General features: G+C 55.6%; 1 protein-coding gene across 1 annotated transcript; it reads left to right on the top strand.

Moving 5' to 3' along the window:
* Positions 1 to 30: 30 nt before the first annotated feature.
* LOC122448812 (plasmanylethanolamine desaturase) lies at positions 31 to 25,004 on the top strand. The gene is made up of 6 exons (XM_043480435.1): positions 31 to 268; positions 7,780 to 7,899; positions 18,943 to 19,034; positions 20,216 to 20,360; positions 21,759 to 21,971; positions 23,924 to 25,004. Exons 1-6 carry the CDS (start codon positions 145 to 147, stop codon positions 24,043 to 24,045), a joined length of 816 nt encoding a protein of 271 aa, XP_043336370.1. The 5' UTR covers positions 31 to 144; the 3' UTR covers positions 24,046 to 25,004.
* Positions 25,005 to 26,478: the final 1,474 nt, after the last annotated feature.

Raw genomic sequence — 26,478 nt, 5'->3', positions numbered from 1 at the left:
TGACGCGCGGCCTGGCGAGGTCCCCCGCCGGCGCCGCGGCCGCACCCCGGGCCGGGCAGTCATTGGGCGGCGTGATCTCGCCGCGATTCCGCGGCCCTGCCGCCGCCGCCAGCGGAGCGCACCGGGCTGGCCGGGCGAGGGGCCATGGCGGGCGCCGAAGACGGGCCGGGCCAGCAGCTGGAACTCGAAGACGATGAGGCGGCGTCCTGCCGGCGCTGGGGCGCGCAGCACGCCGGGGCCCGCGAGCTGGCCGCGCTCTACTCCCCAGGTAGGACCTCCGGGCCCCCCTCCCGGCCCGCAGCCACCAGCCAGCCTGAGCTGCGGGGCCGCGATCCCAGGTCCCCTGGATCGGAACCCCAGCCTCAGGCCCCGATGCAGAGCTCCAGCCGCTGCTCCTAACTTGCAAGTAGCGCCCCTAAGTCTGGGGACCCCACCCCAGCGCCCCTTCCAAGCGCAAACCAGAACCCCAGCCACGGGGCTTTCTGGATGCAAAGACAGCCCCCCAGATCAAGGAGCTGCCATATCAACTCCTCGGGCTACGGACAGCTCCCATCACGCTGTCGGATCCCAATCCTAGCCCGGGGTCCCCGCGACCACGCCAAGACCACAAGCCGAAGGCACCCCCCTCAGCGACATGCACTGCCATCCCCAACCCCCCCCCCCGCCCCCGTAAGCGTCACACCCTATCCCAGGTTCCCCAGATACAGATTTCACACCCTAGGGCCCTGTCTGCCCCCCTCCCGGGTCCCTGGGCTGTAGTGGCTTCACCCCACAAATCTGAACATATCAGGTCTGCTCTGGGAACCTCAGCTCAGGGGGCCCCAGGCACCGAGTGCCCCAGACGCCCTTCCTCCAAAGCCCCATCCTCGACTTATAGCTTCAGCTTACAGACCCTCATCCCTCCGCCCGCACCCCCCGAATTAACTGTCACGCTGTATTTTGAAATTCTGGGTGGTAAGGGCCCTCCCTGCACACCTTCCAGTTTAAGCTTTCTCTCAAAATTTAAGCCCCAGACCCAGCCATTTCCTCTCCCCCATGTAGATGTTTATATGAACCTCCTCCATAGGGACTTGGGGGTGTCCACAGACCAGACCACAAACTTAGAGACCCTGCTCTGCTTCTGCCCCCAGGACAAGGTCCCAGTGTCTTCCTGCTGGGCCTACCGTTTCTGCTCCAGCAAGCACCGACCTCCACCCCCTTCTCTGACTTCCACTTGAGCCTCACGAATCTCATTGCCAGGCCCCAGCAGAGCCAAGTGTCCCCAGGGGTTAAGGAATTGCCTTTGAGAACTCCAGAGTCAGGTGACTGGGAGGCCCCTGTGCTTGGGTGTCCAGCTCTCATCCAGCTTTATTTATTTGTTAAACATTCTGACATCTTTCCTTTTGCCCGTGGCAGAGGGACGGGGACACCACGCATAGACAGCCCTTGCCTGGGGTGAGAACGAGTCCACCACCACCTTTGGCTTTCCGCCCTGACTGACCAGGGTTTACATACCGTCTCTGCCATAGCTGTGTGTGTGACCTTGGGCCCTTTGCTTTCTCGTTGAGTCCTAGGTCACCAGAGGCCTTTCTGGATTTGCAGTTTCATGTTCTGAGTCTGGTTTGTGTTTTTTTTTTCATACCTAACTTGGGCACCTGGCCCATGATGCCATAGTGTCTTCAACCTGTTCCTGCAGCACCCAGCTTGTGGACCTAAAACCTCCTGTGCTCCCTGGGGCAGCCTGGACTTAGCATCCTGACTCCGCTTCTTAACTGTGTGACCTGGGCCAAGGGGCTGGCCCTCTCTGAGCCTCAGTTTCGTCACCTCTAAAATGGGTACATGATAAAGCTTATCTGTTCCTTAGTGTCACTGGGGAGGGGAAATGAGATCATCCATCTTGTGCTGTGCCTGGCATACAACGGGCAATCTCTATTATTAATGCAATAGCCCGACCTTTCCTGTGAGTCTTGGGGTACGCTGCCTCATCCCTGTGGTCCTCAGGCTCACCACCTGGAAATCCAGGGTAAGATTCAGAGGCCTCCTCCTTTGGTGTCCAGCTCCACCCACTCAAGTAAACCCTGCAGACATGGAAATCATAAGGGTGTTCTGAGCTGCCCCTGTGGACCCCCACTTCTCATTCCACCATGACTGCATCTTTGTCCACTTCTGGTTTCCCCAAGCGCCCTTCGCCGTCTGAAGGACAGCCCCTCAGGGATTTAAGGGTGCAGACAGTCTCCTGGTGCCCCAAACCTGCAATCAGAGGCCTTGTCTCCTCCCGACTTGGAGTTTGGGTGGGGCAAGGGGAGTGCCTCGAGCGGGGAGTGAAGCAGAAGGACACTGGCTTCCCTAAATTCCACAGGCCTCCGTCTGCCTGCCTCTGTCCCTCGACCTTGGGGAAGCACCTCCGTCTCTCTGGGCCTGGCCTATAAAGTAAGGAACCAGGCTGAATACATATTGAGCACTGGGACCCTTGTCCCAGTCCTTGTTCTAGGCCGTGGGGGAACAGTGGTGAACAAAACAGGGAAAACAGAGTTGGGCTTTCGTAAACCCAGTAAATAAGAGAAATAGCTTACTTGCCCAGTGGTGGCAAGTGCTGCGGAACAAATAGCCGAAAAGGGAGAAGTTGGGGACAGTCACATTTTAGGGGGGGCAGTTAAGGCCTCCCTGAGCAGGTGACATTTGAACCAAGACCAGAAGGGAGGGACGCCAGAAGATATTTGAGGAAGGATTGGTCCAGACCAGGGACACAGACGTAACAAGTGCAGAGGCCCTGAGGTCAGGAGCAAGTCTGAAGTGTTCGAGGGAGACTGAGGCGGCCCATGGGCTGGAGCAGAAGGAGCCAGGGCAGAGTCACAAAGGGTTCTGGGTTCCGGGACTGAATTCCTGAGATTCACGGGGCCAGAGGTAGGTTGGTACCGTGACAGCTGGCAGCAATAATCAGGCAGTTAACATAGCTGACATTTATTGGTCCCTGACTGTGTGCTGGGCGTTTCCTCCCTACGCTGTCATTTCAGCCTCCCTACAGTTGTCTCGGGGCATCCTGGTATTAACTCCATTTTACAGGGGAGGAAACCGAGACCCCTGTAGCCTCCTCATAGCCCACCCCCGCACACGTGCTCTTCCCAGCACTTGTCCTGCCTGGGACTCGGCTTGCTTCTGCCCACCAGAGGGGAAGGTCAGCCTTGCCAGGGACACCACATGTTTGGCTGGCCTGGAGTGGCTGCACCCTGTCCGTCTTTAAGACCTTCCCTGAGGCTTAGCAAAGAGTGATGGTCACGGTCACACAGAGTTAGCAGGGCCAGAACCTGAACACTGTTCGCGGGCGATCTGGCTTCCGTGTTCTGAATCTTCGCTATGGCGGTGAGCCTGCCCAGGGTGGGGGTGTGGGAGGGGGCCCGTGTTCCAGGGCGGCAGGGCAACATGCCCGCAGGGCTGGCACCAGACACGGTGGGCCTAGTGTCGGCTGGGAGCCGTGAGGGGTCTGATCGGGGCAGCTTGGGGTGAAGAGCCTCTGCCTGATCCCCTGGACCCTGAGAGTCTGCCCCGAGGACGCGCCTGGGGCCTGGGAGCCGTAGAGGGTCCAAGTGTGGGTTCTGCAGACCCTCTGCTAGGTGAGCTTTGGTGAAGGGTGGGCAGGCTGGGCAGGCCTACCCCAGCCTCACGGGCATGCCCGGAGGTGAGGCGGGTGTCCCACTTCCTGTCAGGTACCAGCTGACCTCTGGCTATGTGGATACGCCAGCTCCAGGGGTGGATCTTGGCGGGTCCCCGGAGCCCCCCCGGCCTGTGGGACACAGGCACTCAGCGTGGGTGGGGGGTGCCGGGTGGGGGTCCTGGCCTGCTGTCCTGGAGCTGAGCTGGGCTCTGTCCGCAGAGGGCCTCCTGAGGCCCCTCCTGGCCAGGCTGGTCTGTCACACTCCCGGCCCGGCTTGTCTCCCTCGTTGCCGTGTCTGTCTCTCCCTCTCTGGCCACACTCGTTCTCTCCGTCTCCGTGTGTGTAGAGACCCCCGTCTCTTCCCGCCTCTTCTCCCTGCCTCTCACCTCTGTGTCTCTGATGCCGTTCTCCCCCGTCTGTATGTCTGTCTTCCTCTGCATCTCTCTGGGCCCTGCCTCCCCGCTACCTCCTGTCCCCCCACCTCCCTGAGGCCGAGGGTCTCCTAGTGGCCCCGGACCCACCTTAAGGGCAGATTCCAGGGCTCGTCTGACTGAAACCAGAAAAGCCGGGCCCGGTGCCAGGCCTCCGGCTGTGACCTGTCCCCAGGAAGGCAGAGGTGCCCCCCGCCCCGCCCCTGCCAGCCGGGCACAGCCACCACACGCCAGCTCGGCCCCTCCCCAGGCCAGAGGCATCACCTGTGTCCCTTGGCCCCGATCGTGGTCAAGCCAGGGGCTGGCTTAGGGAACCAAGGCCTGGCACTGTGCCAGGGGCGGCCCGAGCCCTCTCTCCGGAGGAAAGGCCTTCCCCTCCCTGGCCTCAGCCTGCCCATCTGTGACGTGACACCATTTAGACCCCTTGACTGTGCAGTCCCAGCCCGGCTAACTGTCCATGTTGACTTTGGTGACTCTTGAGGGATTTCGGCCACCTCACCTCTCCAGGCCTAGTTTCCCCCTCTGAAGGTCGGGGCAGAGAGCCCCCAGCGTTTGGGGTACGGCAGGCCGCGCTGGCTGGGATCCTCCCTGGCAGTGTACCTGGTATGTAAGAGGTGCTCCGTGAATGCCGCTTGTTATGATAGATGTGTTTTTTCTGGGTCATAGTTGAGGCACTGTTCTGCAGAAGACTCCAGATCCCAGAGCCTAGAGAGACAGTTTAGATGGGAAAATATTCAGATTTCAGGACGTTGTCCGTGGCAAGGGGAGAGAGTTGGGCTACCTTTGGAATCAGGACAGCCCCAAACATCCAGGCTAAGGTATCCCACTTACAGGCACAGGATCCAAACCCAGCTCTTGGTTTTTACCTGCTGAGCCTCAGTTTCCTCATCCAAGTAGTGGGATCACACAGTTCCTCCCTCGAGGCACACAGACTTGAATGAAAGACTGTGCCTCAGGTTTGAAAACCCAGATGACTGCAGGGGCCTGGCCAGCACTCCACCAGGGGAAGCCCCCCAGGATGAGGCCGCAGGGAGGAGAGAGGGCTGGGGTGAGCCGGGAGCTCTGCCCCCATCTGAGGGGGGCTCAGACCTGGGGTGGCCAGAGCCTGTGTTCTTAAAGGAAGCAGGAAAATAGGAATTTAAGGTTTTTTTTTTAAGTGCAGCTCCTTTTTGAAAAAAAAAACAACTAAGAGCAAAATATGGCAGCGGGAGGGCCTTCCCTGGTATTACAGTGGGTAAGAATATGCCTGCCAGTGCAGGGGACGTGGGTTTGATCCCTGCTCCGGGAAGATCCCACGCGCCACAGGGCAGCTAAGCCCGCACCCCACAACCAGAGAAAGCCTGTGTGTCGCCAAGAAGACCCAGTGCAGCCGTTTGTTCTGTCGCTCAGTCGTGTCCGACTCTTTGCCACCCCACGGGCTGCAGCACCCCAGGCTTCCCTGTCCTTCACCACCTCCCAAGAGCTTGCTCAGACTTAGGTCCATTGAGTCAGTGATGCGAAGCCATCCAACCATCTCATGCTTAGGAAAGACCCTGGTGCTGGGAAAGACTGAAGTGCGGCCCTAGATAGGTAAATGAGATAAGACAGAGCGAGCGGGTCTGCAGAGTCTCTAGCGTGGCCTGCACCCTGTACCCACCTGGCGATTGGCCTGGTTATTGCTCCTGTCACTTAATCTCATTGCTGGCGCTGCAGGCTGGGGGCAGCAGATTATACTGAGGAATCTCCCGTCCCTGACCACTGGCCCTCCCGGCTTCCTGCTTCTCAGCCCCCCATCCTAGCCACAGACCAGAGCCACGAAAGGGAAAGCCCTTCAGGGTCACGTCATGGTGACCCCAGGTGGGGCCACTGGGGTGGCAGGGCCCCGTGGTGCCAAGGAAGCAGCCCCTGACTGCGGAGTGGGCGGCGAGGGGCTTCTGCAACTGCCGCCGTGTGAAGCCTTGAGGATCCTGGCCCTGTCTGGGCCCCAAGGTCCCCATCTGTACAAGGGATGCGACCCTGGGCGTGTCCTCTGCCCACTCTGAGCCTTGGTCTTCTCACAGGGCGGAAGTTCTGGCTCTGGCTCGGAGCACAGTCCGCTCTCTGCAGCCTGGACAAGGCCCGTTCTCTCTCTGAGCCCGTTCCCTGTCATGCAGTGCTTCAGTGAAGGGTTCCCAGAAGCATAGCCTGGCAGTTTTCCTCTAGGATCGCAGTTAGGAATTTGTTATTCCACAAGCATTTATTAAGCACCAACGCGTGCCGGGGCCCTGCTGTGCAAGGCAGGCACGTTCTAGGCCTCCTGAGCTGACATTGAGGGAGGGGAGGGGGGATGTTATGCAGGCAGAGTTTCTCATGATGGGCCCCGTGGTCAGGGATCCCAGGCATTAAAGGAGGAATCGTGGGTGGCTTCCTGGAGGTGGAGGTTGCACGGAGAGATCTGCAAGAGATTTGTCCTTGAGACCAGCTGCCTGAGAAAACTGTTCCTGGGGGCCATGTCACATGCTGTGTCGCCCATACGGTGTTTTTATTTCCTTTGGCGTTTTTAAATTTTAATTTATAATTATGAGATTTTTGCTGAAATATCGCATTCATAAGTTTTAAATTCAAAAGGAGGGGAAAAGACAGTCTTAACTCTACAGTTGTTTGTTTTTTCTCTTTTTTTACGTAAATGGATGTTTGGCACTTTGCTGTTTGCACTTACCAGTTTGTCCTGAATATCCAGTCCCTCCATCAGCCACATCGGAACAGTCACCCAGGCTTTTTGCCTGGCAACAGAAACACTGTAAACCAAATTAACTTGTCTGATTCCCCAGGCAGTGGACACTGAGGTTATTCTCAATGTTTCGATACGTTCAACAAAGCTGCAGTTGAGTGAAATCAGCCTGTCCCAGCCCACAGGATATTAAAAATACGTGCCAGAACTATAGAGGTGGTTTCACACCTGCATCCTGATTTCTGGCTCCTCTTGAGAATTAGAGGGTCTGACCTCCCTGGGCCCACACTCCCTGTCCTGGCAATAGTCAGCCAGTTAGTGCCTAGTGCTTTAGGAAGGGTACATGTGCCATGGTGTCCCACTCTCCCCACCCAGCCCAACTCACTGCTTCAAACCACCTGTCCAGCCCCTGGAGATGTTAAGAGCTTGAGACCCCCTCATCAGCCCTGTGGCTGGAGCCATGGAAGTGATAACCATGGTCAGTTTCTCCTGAATTCCTGACTCATTGCCTGGAGCCTCACTTGATGGACGTGGGGCAGGGTCTGAATGTGCATAATTAAAAGCTGTTTGTAGCACTTCCAAATAATTGCCTACCGGAAGGGGGCAGGTGATGGAATAATGAGAATTTTTAAAAAAAGAAGCTCATTAAAATTCCTTCAGGGGTCTCCAGAGAGAGCCCGAAGGGGCCCCCGAGACCAGCGTTCTGGTTCTGTCTGCCAAAGACTCAGCACGTGTAAGGCCAGCCTCGTGGGCAGCAGGCCTATGCGCAGAAGGGCTTGGTTTAACACAGCCGGCCCGGAGTATGTGACGTTGGACAGACCTGTTCCATTCTCTGGGCCTCAGTGACAGTCTGTGAAATGGGCAGGCTGTCCCTGCATTCAGCCTGCGGTCTGCACTGCAGACTCATGGAACACAGTCAGAGAGCGCCCCCCCCCGCCCCCGCCGGGACCGCCCCGCCTGGCTCTGATCCTTGATCCCGCGGCCTTGGCCCGCCGCCCTGCACTCACTCTCGCCCCTTCTGCCCGCAGGCAAGCGCTTCCAGGAGTGGTGCTGTGTGGTCCTGTGCTTCAGCCTCATCGCCCACAACGTGGTCCACCTCCTGCTGTTGGCCCGCTGGGAGCAAACGCCCCTCGTGATGCTGGGCGTGGGTGAGTCCCTGCAGCCCCGCTGCCTGCCTCGGTTTCCCCAGGGGCCAGAGACCTACCTAGTGTCTGCGCCATTCTGATGGCGACTCACACACCCGTGTGTGTGTACGTGCATGCACAGGAATGGGGTTCAGGCTGTGGGGACCCTGTCTCCCATCGCACAGAGGTGGCAGCTGTGTCCTTGCTTGACCCAGAGACCTGGGCTTCATCCTCAGTTCCTCCCCTCTGTCACTCCACATCCACACCATCAGGAAGTCTCCTGGCTCTGCTTTCGAGTTGTATCCAGCATCCACCATCCCCTCCCTGGTCCAGCACCGTCCTCCGGCCTGGACTGTGGCAGAAGCCTCCTCCGTGGCCTCCCCACCTCCACCTCAGCCCTCCACTGTCCACAGGCAGCCAGGAGGATCCCATCGGATCCCCCATGAGCTCACACCGATGACCTGTTGTCCCCGGTCTACTTAGAACAAAACACCAGCTCCTCAGCACCGCCTGGCCCCCATCCCTCCTGCCGTCACTTCCCTCCTCCCGTCGGCTCAGCCCGCTTCCGCCACACCAGCCTCCTCGCTGTGCCTCCCGGGCGCCGTCAGACATGAACTCTGCCCACGGAGCCCTGCGTGGCTCACTGCCTCGTCCCCCGCAGGGAGCACCTCCCTCAGCAACAGCAGCCCTGCCGTGCACCCTGCACCCCACTCTGTCCTATGTTCTGTTTCTTCGTTTGTCCCCTGCCTCCCCCACTCACACATCCTCTCCCTGAGAGTCAGGACTTGTGCCTCTTTGCTGCTGTGTCCGCAGACGTGATGCCTCACACAGTAGGTGCTCTGTAAATACTCACCAAATCAGTGAGTGAATGAATGGATGCGCTGCACACGTTGGTGCCTGCCGAGTGGTTTCCATCAGCCAGTCCTCATGCGTCCACGGCCTGGGCGATGGGCACTGCCATCGTTGGCATCGTTATCCAGAGCAGGAGACCGAGCCTTAGAGTGGGGACCGGCTGGAGTCACCCCTCAAAACGGAGAGCACGACAGAGTTTCTGACTCGGGCCCTGGGGTGACGTCATTCCTTCCTGTCCGCACTCTGCCCCCTGCTCTCCCCTCTGACTCGAGTGCTTGTCTGTCCCCCCGCCCAGGCTCGGCGGCCGCTGGGCCCTTGGTCCAGCCGGCCGGCCCCAAGTGTTCAGCTTCCACGGTCTCATTAAAAGCCTTCTGGCCACCCAGGCCAGTAGCACTCGGGCCTGCTAATTGAGCCATCGGTCTGCGGTAGGAGTGGGCATGTGCTGGGGGGCCGGACCAGCTGGAGGGAAGGAGGGTAACCCATTAGTGCTGAGGAGCCGGGCCCTGCCCACAGGAGCCAGGAATGCCCCCTCTGTCCAGGGGCTAGAAGGACCGGCACCCCCGGCCTCTCTGCCTCGGAGCAGCATGTGCAAGGGAGGGGTGTTGACAGCGTGAGCCCCGACACCCCATCCAGGGGTGATCACAAGCAGACCGCTACATCCTGGACTCACATCAGCTCTGGCACTCCCAGGCTCTGTGGCCTTGGGCAAGTGTCGTTACACCTCTGAGCCTCTATGCCACATCTGGAAAGGGAGGCTGCTCGTAGTTCCTGCTGGCTGGGGCCACTGTGAGGGCCAGATGCATCCCTGCTGAGACAGCAGCGACTGGGTCGAGGTAGGGAGGGGGAACCGCCCAACATTTCCCTCCCTGGGGCCCAGAGCTTGCCTCTCAATGGTCAGTTTAACTGTGGATATTTCCTGAGACTACTGCATGCCAAGGGCTTCCCAGGTGGCACTAGTGGTAAAGAACCTGCCTGCCAATACAGGAGACCTAAGGGGCGCGGGTACGATTCCTGGGTCCGGAAGATCCCCTGCAGGAGGAAATGGCAACCCACTCCTGTGTTCTTGCCTGGGAAATTCCATGGACAGAGGAGCCTGGCGGGCTGCCGTCCATGAGGTTGCTAGAGTCGGACACGACTGAACGACTACACGACAACAAACACCACCATGTGTCAGGCCCCGCCCTGGGCTCTGACCTGTAGGTGGCAACAGGCGAGACAGCTTCGATCACGTGCTCTGGGGCCCGGGTGGTTTGCCTGTCGGGCAGCAGCGGGGTCTGGTTTGGTGTATCCAGACCTGCCCAGCTCCTACACCGCAGACTCCCTGAGCAAGGACTGTATGGCCTGCACTAGGAGGGAGAGCGTGTTCTCAGCGGCTGGCCCAATCTGGGCAAAGGACCCATGGCACTAGAGCCCCCGAGTGGGTTGAGTGAGCCAAGAGGTTGGGCACCCCGCATAGTCACCACCTCCCCCCACCCCACCCCCACTGGGGCCAGATCTTCCAGCCTTGGGGTCAGGAGATTTCTGCTTATCAGCTAAGCTCTTCCACCAAACACCTTTGCCTCTGGACTGATAACAGCCAACAATCCCCTGATAGCAGTATTTGCACAGTTCCTGATCGATTTAAGTAGCCACCCTGATTTCTGTGTTGACACGCCGGAAGGAAGGGCACTGTGCCAGCCTACAGAAGCCACCTCTAGCCTGCTGCTATCTCCCAGGGGTTCTGGTGCCCCTGGCAGGCCCCAGAAAGCCAAGGAGCCAGAAGGCTTGAAAAGGTGCCCAGTTAATAAATACAGACAGATGATGCCATCCTGGGTGGCAAAGTCAAGATTGGCGGAAACTGGCAGGGAAGATGATAGGTAAGAGGTCAGGGATGGTCTCTCTGGAAAAGTAACGTTTGCACAGAGACCTGCAGGCAGTGAGGGAGCTGGGCAAGGGGTTCTCTCCGGGGTTCTCTCCAGGCAGAGTGAGCCCCAAACACTTGGAGAAGAGAAAGGAGGCCAGTGTGGCTGGAGAAGATGACCAAAGGAAAAGTAGTTCGGGGCAGCTCAGAGACCAGTGGGGACCAGCCGTGCGGGGCTTTAAAGGCTATGGTCTGACTTGGAGTTTTATTCTACAAGCCGTGAGAAGCCACTGGTGATTGTCCCCTTGGAGCCAGTTCAGTTCAGTTCAGTCGCTTAGTCGTGTCTGACTCTTTGCAACCCCATTAGCTGCAGCATGCCAGGCCTCCCTGTCCATCACCAACTCCCAGAGTTTACCCAAACTCATGTCCATTGAGTCGGTGATGCCATCCAACCATCTCATCCTCTGTTGTCCCCTTCTCCCGCCTTCAATCTTTCCCAGCATCAGGGTCTTTTTCAAGGAGTCAGTTCTTCGCATCAGGTGGCCAAAGTATTGGAGTTTCAGCTTCAACATCAGACCTTCCAATGAACACCCAGGACTGATCTTTAGGATGGACTGGTTGGATCTCCTTGCAGTCCAAGGGACTCTCAAGAGTCTTCTCCAACACCACAGTTCAAAAGCATCAATTCTTCAGCGCTCAGCTTTCTTCACTGTCCAACTCTCACATCCATACATGACTACTGGAAAAACCATAGTCGACTAGATGGACCTTTGTTGGCAAAGTAATGTCTCTGCTTTTTAATATGCTGTCTAGGTTGGTCATAACTTTTCTTCCAAGGAGCAAGCATCTTTTAATTTCATCACTGCAGTCACCATCTGCAGTGATTTTGGAGCCCCCCAAAAATAAAGTCTGCCACTGTTTCCCCCATCTATTTGCCATGAAGTGATGGGACCAGATGCCATGATCTTAGTTTTCTGAATGTTGAGCTTTAAGCCAACTTTTTCACTCTCCTTTCACTTTCATCGAGAGGCTCTTTAGTAGTTCTTCACTTTCTGCCATAAGGGTGGTGTCATCTGCATGTCTGAGGTTATTGATTTTTCTCCCAGCAGTCTTGATTCCAGCTTGATTCCAATCTTGATTCCAGAAACGCTCCAGCCCAGCGTTTCTCATAATGTACTCTGCATATAAGTTAAATAAGCAGGGTGACAATATACAGCCTTGATGTACTCCTTTTCCTATCTGGAACCAGTCTGTTGTTCCATGTCCAGTTCTAACTGTTGCTTCCTGACCTGCATACAGGTTTCTCAGGAGAAAGGTCAGGTGGGTATTCCCATCTCTTTCAGAATTTTCCACAGTTTATTGTGATCCACACAGTCGAAGGCTTTGGGTAGTCAATAAAGCAGAAATAGATGTTTTTCTGGAACTCTCTTGCTTTTTCGATGATCCAGCGGATGTTGGCAATGGTTCCTCTGCCTTTCCTAAAACCAGCTTGAACATCTGGAAGTTCACAGTTCACATATTGCTGAAGTCTGGCTTGGAGAATGTTGAGCATCACTTTACTAGCGTGTGAGATGAGTGCAATTGTGCGGTAGTTTGAGCACTCTTTGGCATTGCCTTTCTTTGGGATTGGAATGAAAACTGACCTTTTCCCCTTGGAGCCGACATCATCTGATGCAGCAGGGAGGGCTGGAGGGGAGGCGAAGGTGGTGGTCCAGACCGCAGAAGGGCAGCGGAGGTGGTGAGAAGTCGTCAGAGCCGGGTGCGCTGTGAAGGGTGAGCTGCCAGAAGGTGCTGACAGGTTGGTTGTGGCGGTGAGAGGGAGAGGGGTCAGCAGCCTGAGGGGAGAGGCCGCCAACAGCCCGGAAGGAGCGGCAGCTGGAAGGCCTCCGGCAGGAAACCGGAACCGGAAATCCGGGAGTCCCGGGAGGAGAGACGCTGTTCGAAGCCCAGGTGCTGGCGGAGGGCCCCTGGGGCTGCTCTGTGAGAACAGAGTAGAGGCCTGGGACCCCCAGGGTTTCCAGGGCGGGAAGAGGAGGAAGAGCCAGCCAAGAGGGAAGATGGGGAGCCGGGCGGGGTCGCACAGACCTAGACGAGAAGGTGTTTCAGAAGACTTGGGGGTCAGCGAGGAACAGCCACCACGCAGAGCAGCAAGACGGGGCCACGAGGGGACCGTCGGCTTTGCCCGCCTGGAGGTCTTCAGCACAAGGACGGCGTTGGCCGCCGCGGATGAGTGACCCAGGAATGGCCGAGGGAGCCCTGAGCGGTTTGCTGCACTTGGGGAACGAGGAGGGAAAATGTGGGGGTGGTGAGCTGGTGCCCGAAGGAGGGAGTAGAAATTCCTGGCAGACAAAGGAGGGCGGGGGTTCCAGGCTGAAGGCATGGTGAGTGCAGAGGTCAGCAGTGAGTCAGTAGTCACAGGGCCTCGGGTCCGGTCGGTCGTGGCCGGCCTCACGGTCAGGAGTCTGCCCTGGAGGAGGAGCCTCCTGGAGGAGTCTCTGCTGGATTTGAGCCAAAAGGTGGTAAAGACAGGATTTGGCCCCAGGACCGGAGGGACCAGGGCTTCCCTGATGGCTCATCCGGGAAAGAATTCGCCTGCAGTGCAGGTTCAATCCCCTGGAGGAGGAAATGGCAAGGCACTCCAGTATTCTTGCCTGGAAAATCCCATGGACAGAGGAGCCTGGTGGGCTACAGTCCATGGGGTCACCGAGGGTCGGACACAGTTGAGCGACTAAACACACACACACAACACACGGTAGTGACCAGCCCTCAGTGGGGTCTGTTTCTGTCTCAGCCCTGTCTCCACACCAGGCCGCAGGGTGGGCGGGGCGGGGAAGTCCCAGCACGTGGCCTGTGGGGAAATGGAGGCTCTGGGGGCTGTCTCAGGGTCTCAGGGTGAGTCAGGGTAGCTGGGGTGAGTCATCATGGTCTCCTAGCCTGGCCCCATATCCTGCAGGCAGGGTAGTGACCAGGCTCAGTCCTCCCCCAGGGTGAGCCAGCCACCAGGCGCTGGCACCAGCCCTGGGACAAAGAAGCTTCTGTGTGCCCGCCTCTGCCAGCCCTGCCCCCGTTAAAGAGGACTTGGGCAGCAGGCCTGGAGGCCTGGATTCGCTGCTCTGGAAATGGCCACGGCCTATAGAGCACAGAGCCATTTCCTCATGGCGGCGGGGACAGGACTCTCTCTCTCCAAAAATAATTCCTGGCATCTCCGTAAAGCCCATGTCCCTCCTCCCTGCTGGGCAGCCAGAAAAGGCCAGGGGCTGGTCACTAGACAGATGACACCACGGAGGCTCCGAGAGGGGAGCGGTGTTTAACTACTAACTGGCCACGTTGGGAGGACGCTTACTGTGTCCCGAGGACCTGCAGTGTGTGCCCAGCGCTCCTTTGTGTGACTTTTTTCACCCCCGTGCACTGCAGCCCGCCAGGCTCCTCTGTCCATGGCATTTCCCAGGCAAGAATGCTGGAGTGGGTTGCCGTTTCCTTCTCCAAGGGATCTACCCGCCCCAGGGATGGAACCTGCGTCTCTTGTGTCTCCTGCACTGGCAGGCGGATTCTTGACCCCTGGTCACCTGGGAAGCCCTTAGGACCCGCATTCCCTTTTTATTAGCTGATGGTACTTAAGTGACATAAGTACTGTTCCTGTCTCAGATCTGGACGTGAAGGCTCAGCGTCGTCAGGAACAGCCCTCTCTCTGGTCTCTGCCCACCGACCAGCAGCCCTGACCTCTCCTTACCCTCCAGGTCTCACTTCTTCCTCTGGCAAGTGGGATGTGGTAGAGCCCATCACAGTGGACATGAAGTGAGATAGTACTCTTTTTTTTTTTAATGGACTTCCTTTTTTAGGACAGCTTTAGATTTACAGGAAATGAGCAGATAGTACAGCAAGTTCACATACAAGCCCTGGCCCCAGCTCCCCCTTATTAGTACACCTCATGTTAGTATCATATGTGTGTTACAATGAATGCACCAATATGCATACATTATTATGAAGTTAAGTCCATAGTTCATTCAGAGGTCCTTAAGTTTTTTTCAGCTTTTAAAATTTTTTTAGGTAACAGCTTTGTCGACATATCATTCACACAATATTTCGTTCGCCCATACAAAGTGCACAATTCAGTAGATTTTAGTAAATTTACCAAGTTACCTGATCATCACCACAGTCAACTTTAGAACTTGCATCACCCTGCAAAGAAGCCCTGTACCTCTTAGCCATTAAGTCCTAACCGATCTTTCTGTATCAGTAGATTCTCATAGTTTGGGTATCTCATGTAAATGGAACTATGTGGTCTCTTGGGTTTTTTTGTTTGGTTGGTTGTTTCTTAACTTTTTGTTTTATGTTGGAGGATAGATAGCCAGTTGACAACGTTGTGATGGTTTCAGGAGCACAGCGGAGCGGCTCAGCCGAACGTACCATCCTCCTCCCCCACACTCCCCTCCCATCCCGGCTGCCACTCACTGACGGAGTCCCCTGTGCTGTGTGCAGTAGGTCCTTGCTGGTCATCCATTGTAAGGTAGCAGCATATACGGATGTCCTTAATTTGTAGTTACTGCCCTTTTTCTATCCCAGGATCCCATCCACGATCCCACATCACGTTTAGTTGTCATGTCCCTTGAGGTTCCTGAGCTGTGAGTGTCTTGGATCCTCCTTGTTTTCAGTGACCCGTACAGTTTGGAGGAGGGCTGGTGTCTTGTGGGATGCTCGTCTGCCGGGATTTGTCTAGTGTTTTTCTTAGTGGGCTGTGTGTCCTGGGGAGGAAGAGCCCAGAGGTCAAGTGCCATTTTCATCACCATCTATCGCAAGGATATGTACTATCAGCATGATTTGTCACCGTGACGTTGACCTTGACCACCGGGCTCAAGTGGTGTTTGTCAGGTTTCTCACCACCTCCCTTTCGTATTGTTACTCCCCTTGGAGAGAGGTCACTGCACAGCACATGTTTAATCTGTGGGGATTTATATACCCAATAATACACTTTTTTAACACCTTTGACAAAGGACCCAGCACACAGGAAGCACCCTAGTGTTAACTGTGGTTACAAAACATTTTTCTAATATTGTTTTTATTATCATTATCATCTGTAAGGAGTTTCTCAGGTAGTAAAAAACCTGCCTGCCAATGCAGGAGACATAAGAGACGCAGGTTCGATCCCTGAGCTGGGAAGATTTTCTGGAGGAGAGTATGGCAACCCACTCCAGTATCCTTGCCTGGAGAATCCCACGGATAGAGGAGCCTGGCGGGCTTCAGTCCGTGGGGTCGCAAAGAGTCGGACATGACTGAAGCGACTTACCACGCACACATCATCTGTAAGGATTAAGTGCTTAGGACGATTAAGGAGATGAGATCTGTAACCGGCTTAGGACTGGCCTTGGTACAGTTTAGGGATTAAGAGAGATAAAACATTTAAGGTGCTGGCACAGGGCCTGGTAACTATAAGTGCTCAATAAATATCAAGTAAAAATATATAAGGAAATGGGTGGGTAGATGGATAGGTAGGTAGATAGCTGATGTCTTTACCCAAAGAAGATGAGGGCATATGTCCTCACACAGGCTTGTGAATGGAAGTTCACAGGAGCTGAGTCATTCCAGCCCCAACCTGGAAACAGCCTCGTTGTACACCAGCAAAATGGATAAATGCACTGTGGTACATCCAGGTGGTGGAATACTGTTTGGCAATGAAAAGGATAAACTCCTGAGACAACCACATGGATGCCTCTAGAAGCATTACGCTAGTGAAGGAAGCTAGACCCAAGAAAGCACATCCCATAAGGATCCATCTGCGTGAAGTTTCAGAATTGGCAAAACCAATGTATAATTATGGGAAGCAGGCTGGTGGTTGCATGGAACAAGGGTGAGGAGGGAAGCGGCGCCATGAGGGAGCCTGCTGGAGGGCTGTGTTCTCCTGAGGCAGCGTTAGTTCACGCTGACGGGATGGGGGCACCTCCGCTGACCCTTCGCTGGCAAAGTGAAGACGCTGAGGCCCAGAGCAGGCGAGGCGTTTGCCCACGGTCTTACAGCAGTGCCTCCGACTCTGGGTCTAGCTCCCCCAGCTCGGCCACAGTGCCGCCATCCCCTTGTGTAGACACAAGGCCGTGTGCACCCAGCATCCTGTGGTATGCAGCAGGGGCTCTGTTAATGCCCCTGGACCTCCTGAGGCGCAGTTTACGGGCATGAAAGGGTGCTGGGTTTGGAGACTGGTCGACGAACCTCTTCTCAAACCAGGTCCGCCCCTCAGGGTTCAACCCCCCTGAGCCCCTTGGCTCATCCAAGAAGTGGAGAAAATAAACGAGGCTGTCCCCTCAGATGGTGAGCAGTGCAAGCAAGGAGACGTGACCGAGAGCACCTGCCTGGGAGGACGGCTTTAGCCGGGGCTCTGTGATGTTTACTCTGAGCTAGAAGACGGAGGAGGAGCCAGCCCTTCAGGGGTCTCAGGGAGGGGGTGGGGTGCCGGATAGAGGAGCAGCGAGCGCAAAAGCCCTGGGTTCCCAGCCTTCGCCAGCCCCTTCCCCAGCCCAGCCCGCCCCCCTGCACCGCCCCTGAGGAGCACGGCTGCCCAGGCCCGTGCACTGGCCTTAGAGCCCTGGCATGGCTTCCCCTCCCCAGCGCGGCCCCCAGGCAGTGTCACCCCTTCCTCACCCTGTCCTTTCTTTCTTTTATTTTCGGCTGTGCTGGGTCCTCACTGTTGTGCGCGGGCTTTCTCTAGTTGCGGCGAGTGGGGGCTACTCTCTGCTTGTGGCACCCAGGCTTCGTTGCCCTGCCATATGTGGGATCTTCGCAGACCAGGGACCGAACCCGTGTCCCCTGCACTGGCAGGCAGATTCCTCTCCACTGTACCACCTGGGAAATCCCCCTGCCGCTTATCTCTCTGTCCCAATGACATGAGCCCAGCCAATGTCCGATGCATCTCTGGCTCTAGCGCTGGGCACACAGTAGGTCCCTGCAGAATGCCGCCTTTATGGACTAAATGACTGAATAACAGCAAAGATAACAATAGTATTGAGGGCTCCCTCTGCACTACAGACTGTACTTAGCGCCTCCCATCGACTCATTCAACGGATGTTTACCGACCCATATTGTGTGCAGAGAAGTGGGATGCAGCCATAAACAAAAAATGAAAATTCCTGACTTTGTGGAGCTGACATTTTTATAGGGGAAGACAGTAAACAGAAGTGAAGTCCAAGGTGATAGGTGCTTGGAGAAGAAGAGAGGAAATGCTGGGAGATGGGGGTGGTTACGGTTTTAGATCAGGTGTCCTCGGGGGACCTTTGAGGCAAAGATCTGAAGGAAGTGAGGGAGTGAGCTGTGTTACATTTTGGGAAGGAATGTTCCAGCAGGGTGAAGAGCAAGTGCAGAGACCCAGAGGCTTGTAAGGAGGTGTAAGGGAAGGGGAATATGCCAGTAGGGTTGAGACGCAGGCGGTGGGGAGCAGGATGGGGTGGTGCTGGGGTGTCACCTCGGGCAGTGGGCTGGCCACTCTGCCTTGGTTTCCCCATGTGGACAATGTCGTGGTACATCTACCGAGTTCTATTTGGACTCCAAGGTAGCTTAAGAGCCCAGGTCTGCCACTTGCCATGTGTGCGACCTTAGTCTAGTTACTTCTATCCTCCAAGCGTCAGTTTCCACCTCTATAAAGTAAAAATAAAGATGGTACCAGCTTCTGATAGATGGTGAGAATTCGTGAAGATCGAGCATGTCTGGCACTGAGAAAAAGTATTCAATAAACGATAGCTGCCGTGTTCTTTTTTAATCCTCCTCATTCTCATCCGTCTGGAGGAAACAGGCGCAGAGAGGTTAAGGAACACGCCCAGTGTCACACAGCCGGCGAGTGACAGCTGGCTTGTGAGTCCAGGCGTAACAGCGCTTACCCTCTGGATATACTGAACCCTCGCGTGAGCAAGTGGTTTGGGGGGGACTCTGAGGGGTCTTTGTTCTGAAAAGGCTGCTGGGGGCCAAATGATCACATTGACAATTGGTAAACGCTGGGTTGCGGGGGTGTGGCTTCTGTCTGGACCTCAGTTCCTTCTGGGCACCAAACCCCGGAATGACCTTGCCGTCTATCACCAGCAGCACTGGAGAAGAGTGGGGCGACTGTGGGTCCGAGAGAAGGGGTCAGCAGGCTCCTAGCGGGAAAGGCCAGGCAAGCTGAGCCCAGTATACTCTTCCAGGCTCACCTGGCCGGTGAGGCCCGCCTCTCCCTGGGGACGATCAAGTGAAGGGGCACAGACTGCAGCTCCATTCACAGGGAGCAAAGTGTCCCAAGGAGAGAAGGGAGCACCCTAACGTGAATGAGTGAGTGAGTGACTTCCTGAGTTGGGGCGGGGAGCGGGCAGGGACGTGCTCTTGTCCCCCCCACCTCCGGCTCACCCTCCTCTTGTCCACAGTGGCAGGGGCTCTGCTTGCTGACTTCCTGTCCGGCCTGGTGCACTGGGGAGCCGACACCTGGGGCTCCGTGGAGCTGCCAATCGTGGGGAAGGTGCGTATGTTGGCCCAGCCCTGAAGCCCAGCCTGTCTCCTCCAGGAGGAGGTGGGACTGTCTGACCTGGGCTGAGTCTCCTTTCCTCTCTGAGCCCATTTCCCTATCCGTAAGATAGGAACCGTGGTTCCAGCCTGACCCCGCCTCCCCCGCCTTCAAGACCAGAAAAGGAATCCCCTGGGATTTCCTGGACGCCAAAGCATCAGGTCTGGGACAGAGAGCTTTGATACATGTCCACCTCACTGGACCCCCTTGAACTTGGGGACCACACCACATCTTGTTCTCCTCTGCCTGCCCTGCTGCACCTCACTGTTCCTTTTCATTGAACTTTATCTGGTGTCAGTCAGATGTTTTGATTGCGACAGAAAATCTGGTACACACTTAACCACAGAAAGGTACTGATCTGTGAACTAAAACTTTTAGAAGCCAAGTAAGGGCGTGGTTGTGTCCAGTAGGACGAACAGACCGTATTCTCTGGACCCCGACCCTCTCCACGTCTGTGTCTGCTTTGCCCTCCGCTGGCTGTACTCTCACGCGGGCTCTCCCCTGGGAAGGTGGCCGGGATGGCCGTCCACTGCCTCGACGTCCGTCCTCCCAGCTCAGCGCTCCCCAGAGACCGCCCCCTTTCCCATAGTTAGGACCGCAGTCCCACAGCTCATCCCCATTGGCTTCACTTGGATCACGTGGCTGTCACACAGCCAGTCACTGTGGCCAGAGGAATGGGGCGCTCTGATTGGCTGGGCCAGCCGAGGAGGCAGCCTGATTGGAGCAGCTGGGACTAAGAGAAGAAGCAGAGGCTCTTACCAGAAGGAGGGATTGGATACTGGAAAGAAAGAAAGGGCCCTGCCTGTCAGTAGTGTAAGGGGCCTCCTCAATTGCCTCAGGGTAGGAGAGGAGGGTGGAGGTTGTCGCCAACCCCCTGTCCATAGCCCAGGTCCGGAGACTGAGGCCCATGGAAGGGCAGTACCAGCCGGAGGTCCCCACCAGGTCATTTCCATCCATCTTCTGCTAAAGCTGCTAGACCCAGAGCCTGAAGGCTGGAGGGACCCACAGCAGTGCTGTGCTGGGGCGGTATGCCAGAGACGAGGAGGCGCTCCCGCGCGGGGTGTATGTGCAGGAGGTCAGGGAGAGGGGCTGACTGGGCGGCTCTGTGCCCTCTCCCATCCCCCCACCTCACCCAGGCTTTCATCCGGCCGTTCCGGGAGCATCACATCGACCCAACAGCCATCACCCGGCACGACTTCATCGAGACCAACGGGGACAACTGCCTGCTGACGCTGCTGCCTCTGTTAAACATGGCCTACAAGTTCCGCACCAGGAGCCCAGGTAAGCATGCCGGCTGGGGCAGGGGGACCTCCAGGGAGCCCTCGGGGACAAGTGGATGCGCACCCGTCCCACGAGCCTCCCATAGCTCATGTGGCTGTTTGGCCCCTCAGTGTTATAAAAGTTTAGTTAGTTGCCCTCGTGTAAAGTTGGGATATTTGACATACAGATTTGTGTTTCCAGCTTCTCTTGAACAATCCGACCTGGGTCCTGGCTCCCACTTGGCTGCAGTGGGCCGGAGCTGAGCTGTGGGGTCCCGCTTAGACAAGATGCACACTCTCCAGTTTGCTGCAGTCCCCACTGCTCCCTGCAGTCCTAACCTTCCCCCCACCTCCACCTTGTTCATTTGAATTCACCTGCCTGGCCCTGGGGGCTTCTGATCTTGCTGCCTGGGCTTAGTGGAAAGAGTATACATAGCCTGCAAACTCAATCCTGAGTTCAGAGCTCTGTCCTACCTGTTTGGGGAAGGAAACTTGTCCCAAGGCAAGTCCCATCACCTCTCTGAGCCTCATTGACCTTATTGCAGGAGAAGGTAGGGGAAGAGCCCTTCCTCTGAGCCAGGTCTTGTTCTAACAGCTTGACACCTTGCTGGTCTTCAGAGCAGCCCCCCATGGGGAGATGGGCCAAGTGTTTATGGTTCCCGCCCACATCCTCTCCCCTCTGCTCTTAGTGGTGGTGGCGGCCATGAGCTCCCTTCTGAGAACTGCCAGCACAGGTCCCGCCCCTCCCCTTGGGATAAGCCTGAAGTCAGTGACCCAAAAAGCCTGCAAAAGACCAGCCCCCTGCCTCTGAGTGGGACCGACTCTGTGGAGTCAGCATTTCAGAATCCACCCTCCGCCCCCCAGGATCAGGCTGAGACAAGACCCCCCCCCCCATCCCATCTTTGCTTAACTCTTCCCCTGCCCTGCCCTGCTTTCCTCACTCCTCTGGGTGTTTTTCAGAAGATTCCCCTCCCCAGTCAGATAAATCACATGCACATGAGTCCTTGTCTCAGCGAGGCTCTGCTTCTAGGGAATCCGGACCAAGATTTATTCCCATTTCATTGATGAGGAAGTTGAGATGCAAAGAGGTAGAGTCGCTGACCCAAGTTCACACAGTCAAGAAATGTCAGAGCAGGGACCTGCTCCCAGCCCTGCCTCACTCCAAAGCCCGTATTCTCAACCATTACTTCTGCTTATTCCCATTCTGCCCACTGAGCAGAAGGGAAGACTGAGGCCAGAGGAGAGTCTGAGCCTGCCGGAGGCCGTGTGGAACATTAGGAGGAGGCCAGGGTGCCTGCTGTCCCGGGAAGTTTGCTGCCCAGGGGCAAGGGATGAGGGCCAGGCTGGCAGTGGGCCCCCGCCCTATGTGACAGCTATTTGGGGCCTGTGGACACCCACCCTCTCTCTCCCCACCCTGCAGAAGTCCTGGAGCAGCTGTACCCCTGGGAGTGCTTCGTCTTCTGCCTGATCATCTTTAGCACCTTCACCAACCAGATCCACAAGTGGTCGCACACGTACTTTGGGCTGCCGCGCTGGGTCATCTTCCTGCAAGACTGGCACGTCATCCTGCCCCGCAAACACCATCGCATCCATCATGTCTCCCCCCACGAGACCTACTTCTGCATCACCACAGGTGCATTCACAGGGTAGCAGGGGACGGGTTGCCCTCCCGACTCCAACCGCCACTCCATCCTTAGGGTCGAGGCAGAGGTCACGGGGGAGGAGGCGCAGTCCTGGAGGAACTTTCTCTCAGAACACGCATAAAACAGACATACATGCACCCTCTTCATAGAGTTGTGATTCCAACCACCCATCATCTAGCAAATATTTACTGAGCACCTGCTATGTGAACAAAACACAAAAATCCCTACCTTTATGGCATTCTAAGAGGGGACATCCCAGGCAATGAGTACTACATCTGACAGTCCTAACTGCCAAGGAAGACGATAACACAGAAGGGGGTAGCAGACGGAAATAGGGAGCTCTGCCCCTATAAATGAGGTGGTCAGGGAAGGCCTCCTGGAGAAGGTGGCATTTGAACTGAGGGAGAGAGTCATGAGACCTGGAGGAAGAGCTCTCCAGGTGGCAGGAGCAATAGGTGAAGGAGGCAGGAAGACACTCGCCTGGTTTGTTTCAGGAGCAGCGAGGAGGCTGGTGTGCAGTGGGGGCCAGAAGGATAGGAGAGCTGGCAAAGTCCAGGTTTCAGAGACGCCATGGGGACAGACGAAGCAGGGTGAAGAGCAGAGAGTCAGGGGGAGCGGGGTGTGGCTGTTTATAAAGGAGATAGAAAACAGTGAGAGGGGCCCTGTGGATAAATAAGGACAGATCAGTCCAAGCAGAGGGCACAGCAAGCGCAAAGGCCCTGAGGCCAGAACATGCGCCCGGGAGCAGTCAGGAGGCCCACATGCCGTGCGCAGTCAGGGAGCCAGTGCCAAGGAGGTGAGGCGAGCAGGTGTTCCGGGGCCCGCGGGTATCTTTTTAAGGTTAAGTACACCACGGCGCTGTTAAGTCAGGCCAACTTGGGTAACCTTCAGCTCCTCCATATGCAACTTTCAGAGGCTCACAAGCCTCCCTGGTTATCAGTTTTCTCATTCACAAGATGGGGCTCCAGCCACTCCTTCACGCACCACCTCCCAGGGCTGCGGTGTGAATGGTCAGATGGCAGATGCAAAGTGCCTGTCACATAGCGGGTACTCAGCAAGCTACGCCTACGGGTGTGGGAGCAGGAGTTCAGTTTTGCTTTGGTTTAGTTTGGTCAGGTATTTTGTAGGGATTTTTGTTTTTGCCTTTCTGAAAGCAGAACTGAGAGCCACAGATAATATTTTTTTGTACATCCTAAAGTCATGCTTTTTAGGAGCAGGTGGAGGGGTAAAATTTAGGCTGTTCAGGAGATCACTTAATTGTTCAGCCAGGGCTGGGATCAGTCTTGGTTTGGCCAGGTACTAACTGGGAGACTGCCCTCCAAGACAGTCTTCTCATGTGGAAAATGGGACTGATAACAATACCTAGTTCAAGCTTCAGGCAGGAGACTGTAATGCAGATTAAATAAGATTATGAGACTTATTTAATGGAAATAAGACTATTCACTTAGCACCTACCATGCCAGGCATCATCCTAGGCCCTGGGATCCAACAGGATCAACGGTGAAAGAACATGGGGTTCTGGTTGGAAGCTGGAGATCAAAACCAACACTACATAAGGAAGTGACAAATTAATGAGGATGGTTACAGGTAAAGAAATAAGGATGGGTGAAGGCCTAGAGGGCTGCTAAGTGGTAGTCAGGGAAGGCTTCCTGGAAGAGGTGGCAATTAGAGCCAAATGATAGGAAATACTGCCTCTGTGTCTGCCATATAGTAAGCGCTCAATAAGAAGGTGAGTGAAGGGTTGAAGGTATGTCTGAGCAGCCCCTCAGCCCATTGATGGGAAGACCCCATCCCCAGATTGCTTGGTCAGCCCTTTTCCCCTGCCCTCTGCAGACCAGTTCCTCCGCTGCCCAAGGCAGGGCCAGCTGTCTCTCTCTGTGCTCTTTCTGTTGCTCTCCCATTCAACCCCTCCTCACTCCTCCCTGCCCTGTCTCTGCTGCAGGCTGGCTCAACTACCCTCTGGAGAAGATGGGCTTCTGGCGACGCCTGGAGGACATTATCCAGGCCCTGACAGGCGAGAAGCCTCGGGCAGATGACATGAAATGGGCGCAGAAGATCAAATAACTCCTCCAAGCCACCACCTCATTGCCAGCCTTCCCCAGCTCCCCCTAACTGAAGCCATCTGCCAAACTCCAGCCTCCTCGCGCTGGTCACTCCAGGTGGAGAGGACACCTCCTGGGCTGGGCCCGGGCACCTCCAGCCCACCCACCCCTCCTTGTGACACAATACTTGAGCCACTGATTTTTTTCATTTCCTTCTTTTCATTTTTCCTCCCTTGGCCCCTCCCTAGCCACCTGAGCTGCTCTGTCTGCCAAGCCTGACTCTGCAAAAAAAGAAAAAGAGCCCCGCCCTTTCAGCCATCCCCAGGGCTGAGGACAAGCTCACCGCCCCCCACACTCCCACCACCTCCTGCCCCACTGGGAGCCCTTCAGCGTGGCTGATATCGGGGCACTGAGTCATCTTACCTGTTGCTGTCTGTCTGCCCGCAGGGCTCTAGGAGCCCCCAGGCACAGCTGAGTGTCCCTGGACCGTCACCCTGCTGTGGCCCTGCAGACTGGACTCCGAAGGCCTGGGTGGACAGACAGCCCCAGTCACCACCTTCAGCCTAGCTTGGCCACCCAAGGGCGGCAAAGTGCAGCAGGGGTCTGGGGGCAGCCGGCCAGATGAAGCCAGAATTTCCTGATTGAGTCTGGGTTCCGCTGTCCCCCACCTTTCCCCCATCTGCCTGTGTGATTCCAGCCAGAGCTGACATTTCTAATCGGAGGATGTCTTCGAAGGGCACAGCCCCTGCAAAGGGTCTTGGTCACTGGAAAGAGACATGGTGTCCCCTCTGACTTGAGGGTATGTCAGAAGGAAGAGTGGGGCTTTTTTGTTTCGGTTATTTTTTTTTTTAACGGTGCTTGCTTGTTTAATGTAAATAATAGAAGGCCTTAATATCTTTTCTGTAACACGGAGTAATATTTTAATGTCATGTTTTGGATGTACATAATATATTTATAACAAAGCAGCAAGAGTCTACTTAACCTGGGCTGCCTCCTGGTTCCTGATTGGCTGGGGGAGGGGAAGTAAGGAGGCTGGAGGGTGAGGCCCCACCCGCCCCTGTTCCCAGCTTCCCCCGCAGTCCTCTGCTAAGGATGGAGGCTTTGTCCCCCGAGACAGTCAATCAGCGTTGACATCTGCTCCAGACCCTTTTGGAACCGGGACCGTGATTCTGTGAGGCATTTTCACGTAGGAGGTCACAGTGACAGAGACATGGAGGCAGAGCCCTACCGAGGAGCTCCTCCTGCAAAGGCTTCCTGGCATCTGGTGCGTGCCAGGCTCTGGCCTGGACACCAGGCATGGAAATGAACCAACAAACAAGGACCTCCCCTGGAGGAGCTGACTTCCTGGGGAGAGACAATAAACATAAATAAATGCACACGGACATTCGGATGGTGATTTGTAAAGAAAATGAAACGCTTGGGATGACATTGGAAAAGGGTGAGGCTGCTTTGGCAGGTCAAGGAGGGCCTCTCTGAGCAGGTGACATTTGAGCTGAGACCTGGAGGAGGAGGTGGAGCCAGTTGGGGAAAGAACTGTGGGGAAAGCCCTCTTGGGCGGACAGTAGTGCCAAGGCCCTGAGGCAGGAACCCGCCTGGGGCTTTTTAAAGAATGTGGCTGGACTGGTGTGAGCAAGGGGACAGTGGAAGGTGAGATTTGAAAAATAGGGACCAACTATATGGATAGCCAAATGGGGAGACATTTTAAACAAGTATCTTGTTCATTTATTCATTGAACAAATACAAGGTGCCTCCTATATGCCAGGTGCTGGGATTCAGCAGTGAACACACAGGCATTTACAATTAATCTAGTCTGGGCTGCTGCTGCCAGTCACTCCCAGGGACGGGGGAGCCTGGTGGGCTACTGTCCGACTCTGTGCGACCCCATAGACAGCAGCCCACCAGGCTCCCCCGTCCCTGGGACTCTCTAGGCAAGAATACTGGAGTGGGTTGCCATTTCCTTCTCCAATGCATGAAAGTGAAAAATGAAAGTGAAGTCACTCAGTCGTGTCAGACTCTTAGCGACCCCATGGACTGCAGCCCACCAGGCTTCTCCGTCCATGGGATTTTTCAGGCAAGAGTACTGGAGTGGGGTGCCAGTGCTTTCTCTAGTCTGGGCTAGATAGTTTCTATAATGAGTAAAAACAAAAACCTTTTGGGGACAGAGAATGATAAAAGACTCTAGAGCACAAAAAAAGAAAAAAAAAAAAACAGACTCTAGAGCAGTCACAGATAAAGTTTTTTTTAATGTGACCCATAACTTTATTTTCCTTAAAACTTTGCCCAACACTAGACTTTTGAAAAAAGTTTTATTATTTTGAGATAACTAGATTCTCATGTAGTTCTAAGAAAACCACCAGTAGACTTTTGATTTCAGACTATCTGAGGGGACCACAAAAGGAAGGGGTATTAGAATTTATCAACTCTAAATGACAGAAACTATAACTGATGCAAAAAT

Source organism: Cervus canadensis, chromosome 10 (genome assembly GCF_019320065.1).
Source record: "Cervus canadensis isolate Bull #8, Minnesota chromosome 10, ASM1932006v1, whole genome shotgun sequence".
Taxonomy (NCBI): Eukaryota; Metazoa; Chordata; class Mammalia; order Artiodactyla; family Cervidae; genus Cervus; species Cervus canadensis.
The sequence above is the reverse complement of the archived record's forward strand: the minus strand, read 5'-3'. Positions and strand labels throughout refer to the sequence as shown.

What these genes read in the sequence shown, in the direction of transcription:
- LOC122448812 (XM_043480435.1), top strand. Translation starts at nt 145, where the DNA reads ATGGCGGGCGCCGAAGACGGGCCGGGCCAGCAGCTGGAACTCGAAGAC. An exon ending in CCTCGTGATGCTGGGCGTGG is followed by an intron (nt 7,900 to 18,942) that starts GTGAGTCCCTGC and finishes TCTTGTCCACAG; the next exon opens with TGGCAGGGGCTCTGCTTGCT. An exon ending in GTTCCGCACCAGGAGCCCAG is followed by an intron (nt 20,361 to 21,758) that starts GTAAGCATGCCG and finishes CCCACCCTGCAG; the next exon opens with AAGTCCTGGAGCAGCTGTAC.